Here is a 14114-nt window from a genome sequence, read left to right on the forward strand (position 1 = left end):
ACCAGATGTTAGCATTCACTGTAGAACACTGACCCTGGGCATGCAATGGCACTGAAGAGTCCTGTAACCTGGGAAGCAGGCCATTCCAGCTCATCAGCATTTTAACCCAGGGCTGCGCAAGGTGCTCGACCTGTCACCTACCGTCCGGCTGCGTCTCCTTTGGCGGCACCGAGGGCGAGGACGGAGAGGACGGGACCCAGAAGTTTGCGGGCAGAGTCTCGGCACACCCAGCAGCTCAGCCACGGACATCCTTTGGTCTGAATTTTTTCCTCCAAGAAGGTGCTCTCCTAAAGCTCTTATCATCGTCCTGGGAAGTTACAGGGCAGAAAACAAGACAGATTTTAAAACAAAGGAAAAAAACACCAAGCCACCAGCCCTTTAAAATGGCTGAGTTTGCTACTGCACTTTTGTCCACGTGTATTTGACCCCATTTGTGATGACCGTGTGACTGATTTGTCCAAACTGGGAATAGAGGAGCGTGGCACAGGGTGGGGTAACCACGTGCCAGGACCCTGACTGGACCCTAACTGAACCGCCCTGGCTGCCCTGGTGGACGTTCCTCCTGACAGTTAGCAGGTTTCATTTCTCATCTTGGAAAAATCGCCTCTTGCTATATAATACCACACACTGTCATTTGCCATGGAAACATTTTTTTTTTTTATAAATTTATTTATTTTAGTTGGGGGCTAATTACTTTACAATATTGTAATAGTTTTTGCCATACATTGACATGAATCAGCCATGGGTTTACATGTGTTCCCCTTCCTGGACCCCCCACCCACCTCCCTCCCCATCCCATCCCTCTGGGTCATCCCATTGCCCCAGCCCTGAGCCCTTGTCTCATGCATCGAACATGGAATGGTGTTCTGTTTCACATATGATAATATACATGTTTCAATGCTATCCTCCCAGAACATCCCACCCTCACCTTCTCCCTCAGAGTCCATAAAATTGTTCTATGCATCTGTGTCTCTTATTCTGTCTCGCATATAGGGTTATCGTTACCATCTTTCAAATTCCATATATATGCATTAGTATACTGTATTGTTGTTTTTCTTTCTGGCTTACTTCACTCTGTATAATGGGCTCCAGTTTCATCCATCTCAGTAGAACCGATTCAAATGTATTTTTTTTTAATGGCTGAGTAATATTCCATTGTGTATATGTACCACAGCTTCCTTATCCATTCGTCTGCTGATGGACATCTAGGTTGCTTCCAAGCTGTAACCAGTTCTGTCTCACGGTGGGACAGAGCCAATGGGTGTTTCTTCAGGTGTCCGATTCTCCTTGTCAAACTCAAGTCTCCTTTAAGGTCCAATGAAGAGAAGAATTATAGTGTGGGAGTGAACGAGTCACAGTTGTGTGTCAGGAGAAATCAATGTTTTGTGTGTTTTCAGTACACTTATGAAGCAGTTCCCCAAAGTAGATGGGCCCTAGAATAGGGTAAGGCCATCCAGTTGCTCCCCAAAACACAACTCACAGACACCATTCCTAAGTGGAAACCAATGTTTTAATATAAAATATTTTTGGAGGGGACTAACACTTAAATAGCAAAAAAAAAAAAAAAAAAAACCAAAAACTAACCCACCCTCTATCTTACTGAAGATACTAGTTTTTTAATGACTCATCTGTTAATAAATTATTAAGAGCAAAGCTTAACTTGTAAAGTAAATTTATCTCCACATTTAGAAGAGATACCCTGGCTACATGGCTCATGCAAGTGTAATAAAATAATTTATATTAAGGCAACTTTAAAAATCACTAAGCTGAAAACTTACTTCATTGAACTTTCTGTATGTTCCCATGACCAAGAGGTTGTTAAACTCTCTTTCCAAGACAGCACGAGCCTGCAATTATAAAGAAACGGCACCCTAAAACTTTCCACAATCTCATTTGCATATCAGCACACCACAATTGCTTTTTAAACCAAGACTTCAAAAAAAAATTCAACTGTGATATTGTTTGAAGTCAGGGGTTTAACGTGCTGTCTATGGAGGGAGCGTTCAGAAGAGGGAGCCGTGGGCTCTTGGAAATTACACACAAAGTGTGCCCTGTGGGTTGGTGCTGGTGGAGGGATCACGGTACTGACACAAGACACACAACCTTCTGGAGAAAAACAAAAATGTCCCCTCATTCTCAAACGAGCACACGAGTCAAAAAGAACCACACAGGGCAATTACCTACTGAAGCAAAATTACTAAAACCTTCCTCTGGCACACAAAGAGTACATCTCTTTCCGTGTAAGAACTAAGTACATGTCACTCTCATAGCACACTGCCTTGAATGAAAGTTCCCCTTTTTTTATGAAAGACTATCATGCTTCCAACAGAGAATGAAAAATGGACAGGCACGAACACGGAGGCATGAAGCATCACTGACTGGGGACTACCCCGTGAGGGAATTGGTGAGGAACGAGGGTACCAGCTGTCTGAGGTGTTAGGTTTGGTCTCCACTAGGGGAAACAGCTATTCATCTGCATCGGGAGACAGCCTGCACGCTGTGCCCGAGAGCGGCTGGTCGCACCTGTGTGTTCTGCATGGGGATCTGTAAGAAGAGGGCCAGCGCGTTGAAGTCAAACCTCTCATCCAAGGCCAGCAGCGCCCCATGCACGCCTCTCTCGACGAGGTTGTTTGCATATTCCTTGAGGCCAATGGAGAGGATCCGACGGATCACTCGGTCGTTACTCCAAACAAGCACGCTTCAGGGAACAACAGCTTGGAAAGGAGCTTCAGAAAGATGTGTTCCCCTTGCGCACCTACAGCTGCAGCGAAGGAGTCCTACGTGATGCTGACCCTCAGCTGCTGACAAAAGCCAGGACCTCCTAAGTGCCGGGGGACACGGCTCAGCACGCAGCCAACCTACTGTGCTTAGACACGGATGTCCTGACCCCTCTCCATCCTAATGGAGACTGTCCTACTAGAATTCATTCTTTAAGTGAGCCCAAGAGAGATGACGTGATTATCTGGGAAATGGAGAATGAGGATCCGGATCAGAAACGAAAGGACATACAAGAATGTGAATGTGCACCAGGCATGAACATGTTTCAGATACAGACTTGAGTGTCTTTTTTTCTTTCTTTATTTTTCATTTGAGTGTTTGCTGATGTACTTTTTCCTATCACAAAAAGGAATTGGCACCATATCTGGACAACTTGTTCAATTCAATATAAACCTCTTATTTATAATCTTGAAGCCTTTTTTCTTTAAGTCATTGTCGTTGTCTCATTTTAAAAAGAGAGAAACAAAGATATTTTCAAGCATATTAGAGAGGTGTCTGTGGGGGTAAGATCTTAGTTAAGTAAAATAAGTTGCAAAGTTTACTCTAGCACAGTGCTAAAAATAGCTGCTCTGTGCAAATAAATCCAGCTGATCACCAATGACTTTCAAGGACAGCGTCTGTCAAGTGTAAAAAGGTTTAAAATGGATTCAGAAAACAAACGAGACAGATGCACAGCTCTCACTTCCAATGCCCTTGTAAAGGGACCAGTGAAGTTGCTCAGTCGTGTCCGACTCTTTGTGATCCCATGGACTGTAGCCTACCAGGCTCTTCCATCCATGGAATTTTCCAGGCAAGAGTCCTGGAGTGGGTTGCCATTTCCTTCTCCAGGGGATCTTCCCAACCTGGGATCAAACCCAGGTCTCCCACATTTCAGGCAGGTGCTTTACCATCTGAGCCACCAGGAAAGCCCAGGTAAAGGAACGTATACTATAAATGCTGGCTGCTGGTTTTCTTATGACTCAAATGAACTCAATCACAGCTAGACGAGCCTTCAAATGGGCCATCTCTCCAACCGTATTTTATCTTTACTTTCCTTCTTAGTAAAAACTGGAGATGAAAACGGCACTTACATGCACAGGGCTATAGTAAGGATTAAATGAAGGAACCTCTGAAGGTACCTGGACTCGTTCAATAAGTCTTGTTGTTGTTACTGTTATCAGCGATCTATTTTCTGAACATTCTGGGAGGTCTTGCCCTCAGTTTAATGGCTAATATCCTTTTTGAAACTTTATTTTATTTATTTTTGGCTGTGATGGGTCTTTGGTGCTGTGTGCAGACTTTCTCCAGTCATCATGGGCGGGCTTCGCGTTGCAGCGGCTTCTCCTGTTGTGGAGCCCAGGTTTGAGGGCATGAGGGCTTGTCTGCCTCGTGGCGTATGGGACCTTCCCAGGCTAGGGATGGAACTGATGTCCCCTGCGTTAGCAGGCGGATGAGTCTAACCCACTGGACCACCAGGGAAATCCTACAGCTAACACCTTATTTTAAATCGCTCCGTTGTACTCAAGCATTTATAGGCGCACCACACAGCGGGGACACCCCTCCAGGGAGACCCTACATGGACAGCCCGCGTCCCCTTCGGCCTCCCCACCAGCCTTGTCACTGAAATGCCTCCGCCTTCCTCCCTCCCCAGCTAAGAAGCTCCTACTCCATCCTCAAGGCCACGCCCTCCAGCCTGGGCACAGGACCACGCTGCCTCTTCAAGTCCTTTGACAAGAGGCCAGAGCAGTGTTCTGCACACTTCAATGCGTGAACAGCATGTTTTGCTCTTCTCGGCTCTGGAGTTATCTGCAGCGTGCAGCAGCATTTGTGAGTAGAACAGGACACATGGCACAGTAACAGGGAAACCTCTAGAGTTGGGGGAAATGCTCTCACCTCAAGACTCTCACATAACCTACACACCAACGTGAGCCCAAGGACAGAGCACAAGTTCTCTGGCCACAGACGACGATCTCAAAAACAGTCCTTTCCATCCCTCCCTCCTCTGTAATTATGCGAGGTGTGTTTTCTCCAAGGAAAGCATTTCCTGAATTTTGCTTTCAAATAAGGAAATCACTGAGGCTGCTTATACACTGGGAAGCAAGAAATAGGACTGTACTAGCCTTTCAGGTCATTCTGGCTTTCTTCTCTTTTCCTTTCCAGTTCTTTTTGGTCATAGTTCAACCTTCGCAGGCTCACAATTCCACACTGGAAACTGTTTCTGTTTCCAAGAGAAAAAGAAAAAATTTAGACCTGGCTGCAGGCAAACATCTCTTAGCAGGCTACTGAGAACTTCTTGCACTGACTGACCTGTGAAAACTATCAACCATTTTCAGTTGCCCACGAAGGACTTTCTTGGTGAAGTGGTCCAGCATCCACGCATCCACAAGGCACAAGGGTTGACTGAATTTCCAACTCTCTAATCACATAGAACATTGTCCTGGCAACCAGCCCCATCCTTAGATGCTTTGCAAGACACTTTGTTCCTAACTCCACAGAGGAACTGAAGGAGGTTCAGTGCAGCAGAAGTATGGTAACAAAGCGGGGCAGTGGGTGAGATGGAGCCAGGTCATGTAGAAAGTGGGAGGGCACTGCAAGGACCTTGGTCTTTTTTCTCAAAGAAATGGGGGGACTTCCCTGGTGGTCCACTGGCTAAGACTCTGTACTCTCAATGCAGGTGGCCTGAGTTTGATCCCTGGTCAGGGAACCAGACTCTGACGTTGCATACTGCAATGAACATCAATGATCCTACGTGCAGCAAGTAAGACCCAACACAGCCAAATAAGTAAACATTTAAAAAAAATTAAATAAGTGGGAAGTCCTTGGACAAGATTAAGCAGAGCGGAGAAATCATACAGTTTGTATTGTAATGAAATCCCTCGGGCTGCTGATGGAGAATGGATGGGAAGAGGGCTAGGTAGGAGACTAGAATGGATGATTCAGGCAAACTGGTGGTGGCAAGTAAGATGGAGAGAAGTGAGTAGACACAAGATACATTTAGAAAGTTAAATTGTCAGGTTTGAGGATAGATAGGGGGTATGGGGTGGGGAAGGTGATGTCAGAGGTGAAAGAATAATTTTTTTAAAGATAAAATCATGATTTTCTACACATATAAAATGAATGCATATCAAAGATTTTGTTTCACTTAATAATAAATGAAGCACTAAGATGTTACAACTTGTTCAAAGGAGAAGTGAAGGGAATGCTGAAATGAATTTGCGAAAACTCAGTCTATCCATAGGGCAATGTCAGTTGTATTTTACTGGACACAGCTAATTGGCCTTTCTACAGACAAGAATTATTTGATTGCTGTCTGTTTTCTACAGGTTAACTTCTACCTCTATAGAGGAAGAATATCTAATCATCCCTTTTTCCCATTCTAAAGTATCAATTTTTTTTTTTTTTTTTTTTTTTAGAGAGCTAATGGGAACCTGCTGTATAATATAACACAGGGAGCTCAGCTTGGTGCTCTGTGATGGCCTAGAGGGGTGGGATGGGGGGAGGTGTGGCGGTGAGGGTTGGAGGGTGGGGGAGGAAATGCACCAAGACTGCAGTGAGAGAGTCAGAATATGGCTGTGACCTTGGTTCCTTTGAGGGGCCCGTGACATGTCAAGGTGAGCTCCAAGAAGTGATGCTGGAGAGATGGCTTTTGAGCTGGAGCTTGAAGAGTAAGCAAGGTAAGGACATATTCTGTACCTTCTTTAATGTCTAAGAGCTATTTTAATGTCATGAACACCAGGTCTCACCAATTACTGATGGTTTCAGATTTTGTTTGTTAAAACTGATGTATTTATTCTTGCAGATGAACAAGTTCAAAAATATCTCTACTAGAATTCTGATCAAGCTCATTTTAAATTTATGGATTAATTTAGAGAAAGTTTAACTTTATGATAAGGAACTGTTCCCACGCTGAAAAAGCAGTAGTCATCTGTCCCTTTCAGGGAAGTCCATACAGTCCTTCCATAGTTTCTGCATATCTCTTGTCAATTTCTTCAAATATTATATGTTGGTGCTACTATGAATTGGATCTTGAAGCATTATATTTTCTAACAGATTTAAGCTAATATATGGGAATGGGAAATCTATAGATTCCTGTACACTTATTTTTACCCAACCACCTCATCAAGGCCACTTGCTTAGACGAGGGTGTCGAGGTCCTCCCAAAAGGAAACAAGTTAAAAATGAATCCTCACCCTCCACTGGACAGAAAACATCCGAGTGCTGGGGAAAGAGGGCAGTGAGGTTATCTTCGTTTCTGTATTTCTAACAAATTTTCCGGGTGATTCTGATGTTCGTGCGTATGTAGGAAGCAGGACAGACCACCAAATTGAGAGCTGAAGTAGGCTGAGTCACAACACACCTCAAGGACTCGAGAAGCTGCCTGAAATAAGCCCCGAGAGATAACATCAGTACCTGACAGAAGCTGAAGAACGTACCAGAGATCAGGTACATTAGAGGAGAGACCACAGGAAACGCCAGCCACGAAGACTTCCTAAATCATTACCTGTGTATAAAAGATCCACTGCAGCTCTACAACCCGACATTTCTGAAAAGTATGGAGAACATCTTAAAACAAACACGTTCTTTGATCTGATGCGACCAAAGACAACCTCTCTGCCTCCAAAAAATATCCCATTCATCTGATCCTACGTAGCACAAGCACCGCAAAGACCATTAGCGTTACTCCATAAAAACAGAACAGACACAGGAATGGAGAAACTATTAACAGCGATTACCCCGATTTACGATGGCAAAGTGAACCACAAACCAGTCTTAACATATCTCAACGTACTTCCCAGGTGGCGCTAGTGGTCAAGAATCTGCCTGAATGCAGAAGACACAAGAGATGCAGGTTCAATTCCTGGGTGGGGAAGATCCACTGGAGGAGGGAAATGGCATCTACTCCAGTATTCCTGCCTGAAAAATTACATGGATAAGAGGAGCCCGGTGGGCCGCAGTCCATGGGGCTGCAAAGAGTCAAACATGACTGAGCAATTGAACACACACTCACTCACACACACACACGCCCCCACACACAGGTGTGAATCTAAGCCAACAGTCCATCAACTCCACTGGGAATTATTAAGAAACAAAGTAAGCGTAAGGCATGAAGCACTCAGAATGGAAAAGGTCTATTTTCTGGGTCCATAAGCTTTCGATGTGAGGTGTTCCTTCCTGAGACCTGGATGCTGGAAGGCTGATGAGCACAGCTGTGCGAAGGAAGCAGCAGGCCCCGGGGGTCTGCCAGGCATCTAACGTCCATTCACACAAGAGTCATGGCGGCTTGCAGGACAACGTGCGCCACCACAGGATGGATTTCTGCCTCTCAGGAGCTCATGAGCACTTTCACGCAGCTCTCAACAGCGTCCCACGGGTGTCGCTCCTCCCACAAGAGCTCTGTACACTGAGTTTACACATCAAAGACGAGGCCACAGGGACTCCAAGAAGCTGGCCTCGTCCGAAGCTGCATGGCTTATTCGGAGCGGAGACAGAATTCAAACCTTCTCCCCTACTTTTACTTAGTACTGTTGTCTACAAGAGCATGCTAACTTAGAATTTTTGTATTCTTATTTTCAGCACATATTCTCACTTGTCACTTCATTTCTTCCCACAATATTTCTACAAATTAGATGAAAACAGTAATCATACACTGTCTTTCAAAATGGCATTGAGTTCAACTAAAATGAAATAGCCTACATGAAATCACTTTGAAAGCATAAAATACAAGTGGCAAGTATAAAATACAAGTGGCAATGTGCCACTAAAAATAAATGAATCACCAAATTTCTGTCAGTACGAAAACCAAGGTGATTATTCTTAGAGGTTTTTCTAATAGATTACAAAGAGCCCTTCCCAACAGGAGAAGAACATGAATGATTTACTCCAAGAGAAAGTACTTACTCCAAGAGAAGTATTTCACACGTCCCATCCGAGTAACGGAGTTCAGAAACCATAAGCACATCTGTTTCCTACTCACTCATTTAGAGACAGGCTTAAAATAACTACCACCCACAGATACAAGGAACAGTACTCAGAAAGAGAGACAGACAGTAAAAAGCGAGGAGAAGGAGGAGAATCAGCAAAAAAGCGATACAAGAAGGTGCTGCCTGCTCACCCCACAGGAAAGCCTGAGCCAGGGAGGTGGGCCTCCGGTTAACGCCCATGATCCCACCATCCCAAAGCTGTGATGAGCAGGGAGCACCCCCACAGGGCGGACAGGGCAGAGCGCAGAAGAAAAGCAACCACGAGATCCCAGTAATCGGGCAGGCTCTTGTTCCCACACCGCAATAAGTAAAATACAAACATGCTGTTCAGTTATCCAAATGGTTACAACGACACGGTGTAAGATTACAAGAAGGAAGCATTACTCATTACGGTGTCTGGAAATCCTCCATATCCACCGCCAGAAGGGGGAGGGGTCCCGTCAAGGTTTCAAAACAACTGGGGCGACGAACAACATTCTAGCCCATTAAGGATGAAAACACAGAAGTGTTCTATTTTCACTAGAAAGTTCAAAGTGCAGTTACCTGAGAGACCGTGCCACTATGTTTTCACGTATTGTCAGACAATGATTCACACGGTCTTGGTGGCTGAGAGTTCTTTCTTTCTAAAAGGGGGAAAAAAAGAGTAAAGGAAGTTAGTGTTGTCCACTCCATCTATTTCTACGTGGCATTCATTCATTCATTCAACACAGCTTCTTTGACTCCAAGGAGTAAAACCGTGCGGGGGCAGGGTGCTCTGAGGTCAGAGAGGTGGGGTGGGCCGAACCCCGGGTTCCCTCCAGGACTGGGCTCCACAGAAAACTCAGGGGGCGTCACTAACACGCCTGCCTTCTCTGCTGCAGAGAGAAGAAACTGCAGCGCCAACAGGGCTGGCCCAGGATCACGTGGACAGAGGGAGCTTCAATTCAGCGCAATAGTATAACACCTACTCTACACAGCAGCCCCCTCGCAAAACCACACGGACGGACGAGTCAGCCCCACACAGGCCTCACACGATGAAGTATGAGAGAATGTATTAACACAATGGCTAAGTGCTCCTATATCTCTGAATGGCTACAAACAAGTACCCTGCCCAGAGCCTTTCTCAAAAGCCTCCTAGTGAGACTGTTCAGTCAAAATTTTAAAAAGGAGACAGACTGGCCAAGAAGATGAGATAAAAGGTGCCTGCTTCTCACCCAAACCTATGACTTCAGAGGTCTCTTAAGCAGGCACCGGAGAAATACAGAAGACAGGGATGATCCAAAGAGGAAGCGAAAAAGAAATCAGGCTTGATGATTACATCCAAAAAAGGATCCGAGTGTCTGACAGCTACCAGGACATGGTACTAACTAGCAACAGTGAGACCAGAAGACTCCTACGTTTTTGAGGGAATTCTATAAAGAGTACCAAAGAGATTAAAATACTAATTGACCAACACCTCCGTTTAATCCCTAATGCAACTGCAGGCCGGAGAAGGCAACGGCACCCCACTCCAGTACTCTTGCTTGGAAAATCCCATGGACGGAGGAGCCTGGTAGGCTCCAGTCCACGGGGTCGCTAAGAGTCAGACACGACTGAGCGACTTCACGTTCACGCACTAGAGAAGGAAATGGCAACCCACTCCAGTATTCTTGCCTGGAGAATCCCAGGGACGGCGGAGCCTGGTGGGCTGCCGTCTATGGGGTCGCACAGAGTCAGACACGACTGAAGCGACTTAGCAGCAGTAGCAGCAGCAGCAACTGCAGGCTCCAAAAAACTACACGTGAAGGAACAGACTCTTCCAATTGTGCAAACCAAGAAAGACACACCCTCAAAAGGCAGTTCAGACGTGGCCAGGGAAGAACATGGACAAGGAAGAGTCTCCCGAGCGGAAAGTCAGGGCCCAGGAGAAGGAAAGACAGGCCTGGATGAGAGGCCAAGTCCATGGTGTGCAGAGAGGGGCTCCCAGTCAGCAGCCAGTAAGTCTCTCACCACATGGACAGGTGACCATGTCCCCCACTGGTCTCCTTCCTAAAAGAGACTCGCTGATGAGCTGTGCTGTGGGCTGCTAGGCACCCACCAAAACACCGTGCTTCCCTTCTCAGACACGAGCTTCCTGCTGACAAGTCCCACAGCCCGGCTTCCCTGCAGCCAGGCACACACAAGTGACTGTTCACACAGATGAAACGGGAACACAGCAGCGAGTGGAGCTTCTGCCTGTGGCTTGCCCAGGGCACCACCCCCTCCTTTTAGCTTCCCCCAACTGGAACAGACACTTCTAACACCCAGTTTCTGAACGTACAGACAAAGACAACAAAAAGGCTGCAGGGTGACAGGATGGAAGGAGCCTGGGTCCTGAGTGGCAGGAGGAGGCAGAGGCCTTTCACCTCCCGCCCACCTGAGTCACTCACTTCAAAAGTGCTGGGATGGAAACAATCCAAATGTCTCAGTGGATGGATAAACAGCTGCCACGGAGTAACGGAATACTGCTTGGCAGTGAAAGAAGCAAACGACTGACACACACAAGGATGAATCTCAATGCATCTGCTTCAAGGTACACAGGGATGATTCAATTTATGCCACAGTCTTTACCTTTAAGGGAATGTAAAGTGGTCTGAAATTTACAGGGTCCTGGCAGGGGAGGAGTACACTAAAAAAGGTACCGATGAGTGAACTGGATTCCAAACTGGGAAAGGAGTACGTCAAGACTATATATTGTCACCCTGGTTATTTAACGTCTATGCAGAGTACATCATCCAAAATGCCAGGCTGGATGAAGCACAAACTGGAATCAAGATTGCCAGGAAAAATATAAATAACCTCAGATATGTAGGTGACACCAACCTAATGGCAGAAAGTGAAGAGGAACTAAAGAGCCTCGTGATGAAGGTTAAAGAGGAGAGTGAAAAGCTGGCTTAAAACTCAACATTCAAAAAACTAAGATCACGGCATCCGGTCCCATCACTTCATGGCAAATAGATGGGGAACCAGTGGAAACAGTGACAGACTTTATCTTCTTGGGCTCCAAAATCACTGCAGATGGTGACTGCAGCCATGAAATTAAAAGACGCTTGCTCCTTGGAAGAAAAGCTATGAAAAACCTAGACAGCGTATTAAAAAGCAGAGACATTACTTTCCTGACAAAGGTCCATCTAGTCAAGGCTATGGTTTTTCCAGTAGGCAGGTATGGATGTGAGAGTTGGACTGTGAAGAAGGATGAGCGCCAAAGAACTGATGCTTCTCAACTGTGGTGCTGGAAAAGACTCTTGAGAGTCCCTTGGACCGCAAGGAGATCCAACCAGTCAATCCTAAAGGAAATCAACTCTGAATATTCATTGGAAGGACCGACGCTAAAGCTGCCTTTTCATACTGTTCATGGGTTCTCAAGGCAAGAACACTGAAGTGGTTTGCCCTTCCCTTCTCCAGAGGACCACGTTTTGTCAGAGCTCTCCACCATGACCCGTCTGTCCTGGGTGGCCCTACACAGCATGACGCATAGCTCACTGAGTTAGACACGGCTCTGGTCCATGGGATCAGACTGGTTAGTCTTCTGTGACTGTGGTTTTCATTCTGTCTGCCCTCTGATGGAGAAGGATAAGAGGCTTATGGAAGCTTCCTGAAGGGAGAGACTCAGGAAAGACTGGGGAAGACTGACGGCAGGAGGAGAAGGGGACAACAGAGGCTGAGATGTTTGGATGGCATCACATACTCAATGGACATGAGTCCGAGCAAACTGTGAGTTGGTGATGGACAGGGAGGCCTGGCATGCTGCAGTCCATGGGGTTGCAAAGGGTGGGATACAACTGAGCAACTGAACTGAACTGATGCTGAAGCTCCAATACTTTGGCCACATGATGTGAAGAGTCGACTCTTAAGAAAAGACCCTGATGCTGAGAAAGATTGAAGGCAGGAGGAGAAGGGGGTGACAGAGGATGAGATGGTTGGATTGCACCACTGACTCAATGGACATGAGTTTGAGCAAACAAACTCTGGGAGATTGTGAAGGACAGGGAAGCCCGGGGTGCTGCAGTCCATGGGGTTGCAATGAGTCAGACATGACTGAGGGAGTGAACAACAGCAACTATATAGATATGTGTGTGTGTGTGTGTGTGTATGTATGTGTACATCAGACCTCAGTTTGAAAAAGAAAGTACTATGAGAGTTTAAATGCTCTCTTCTTTGAGCCACCACATTAAAGTCTCGATTACAGCAGCTCACCTAGTTGAAGACCTTAAGTCATCAAGAAAATTAAAGAACACTGACCTCTCCCAACAAGTTAGGAGGCAAACGAACTCTCTTCTGTATGGCTCCCTTCCAAAGTGAAAACCCACAAAGGCCTTAAATGAGCTGCATTCACACACCCGGTCTCCCAGCTCGACTGGCAATGACCCCTCTGTGGGCAGCCTCTTACCCTAGGGTCTAAAACAACTCCTGGGGGGATGGCCATCAGAAAAAGCTGACAAACACTAAATTGAGTGCACCTCACTATCTAAGATGGTCACAACAGAAAAGTGACAAATATAAATATAAGTGACAAATATAAATATAAATACAAATATAAGCTTTAAAAAGAACTGTGTCTCTCTCCTCGTATGTGGACTAGGCCACAAGAATACAGGTAACAAAAAATGATACCACTTTCTGAACCTGCTGCCTGATTTCCTTAAGACTCACATGTGCTGCACCCGCGGCCCCATGCTAGAATTTGAGCAAAATTTATGAGACAAGCAAAAAATCAAAGACCGAATACCAATTTCACCCATCAAAATAAAAGTACACTCCTGTGTTGTCTGCTTGGGTCTAGCTCCTCCTCTGAGCTCCCTGTGGGGATAGAGAGAAAGATGTGTGAGAAAGATGTGTGTGTGTGTGTGTGTGTGTGTGTGTGTGTGGTGTCCGACTCTTTACCACCCCATGGACTGTAGCTCACCAGGTTCCTTTGCCCACGGGGTTTTCCAGACAAGAATACTGGAGCGGACAGCCATCCCGTCTCCAGGGGAACTTCCTGACCCAGGGATCAAACCTGTATCTCCCTCTCTTGCATTGCAGGCAGATTCTTCACTGCTGAGCCATCGGGGAAGCCTGCCCTATTCCCTCAGGGCTCCTGCCCCAGGCCCTGCCATGAGCCAGCACCACACTCTGGAAGGAACGCTTCCCACGGTTACCTCTCCAGGGATGACAGACTCACTGAGAACAAGCGCGTGCCTCTCACGGGCACTCAGCCCAGCACCTACACTGGACAGGTGTTTCACAGACAACAAAGGAGTGGGCAAGTGCTTGCCGTACAAGAGTAGGTTGAAAGTGAAAGAAAATGAAAGTCACTCAGTCGTGTCTGACTCTTTGCAACCCCATGGACTTAGTCCATGGAATTCTCCAGGCCAGAATACTGGAGTGGGTACCCTT

The 14114-nt window shown here is 46.2% G+C and overlaps 1 protein-coding gene across 27 annotated transcripts in view; it reads right to left on the minus strand.

Moving 5' to 3' along the window:
* Nucleotides 1–14114, minus strand: part of LOC145505133 (huntingtin-like) — a 33182-nt gene that overhangs the window by 15817 nt on the left and 3251 nt on the right. For 18 of the 27 annotated variants that reach the window (XR_014052917.1, XR_014052915.1, XR_014052916.1 and 15 more), the window contains exons 2-3: nucleotides 9282–9361; nucleotides 142–307 (exon numbers count right to left, since the gene is read on the minus strand). Coding sequence is in view for 4 of the 27 variants with exons in the window: in XM_081486919.1 (XP_081343045.1) it covers nucleotides 142–307; nucleotides 9282–9361 (246 nt within the window). In the remaining 23 variants the exon portion in view is untranslated. Of the gene's footprint in view, nucleotides 1–141; nucleotides 308–1068; nucleotides 1306–6947; nucleotides 8374–9281; nucleotides 9362–14114 lie in introns of those variants that run through there. The other 9 variants (XR_014052908.1, XR_014052904.1, XR_014052899.1 and 6 more) reach the window with 4 other exon arrangements.

Source organism: Giraffa tippelskirchi, chromosome 1 (genome assembly GCF_054371585.1).
Source record: "Giraffa tippelskirchi isolate mGirTip1 chromosome 1, T2T-mGirTip1v1.2.pri, whole genome shotgun sequence".
Taxonomy (NCBI): domain Eukaryota; kingdom Metazoa; phylum Chordata; class Mammalia; order Artiodactyla; family Giraffidae; genus Giraffa; species Giraffa tippelskirchi.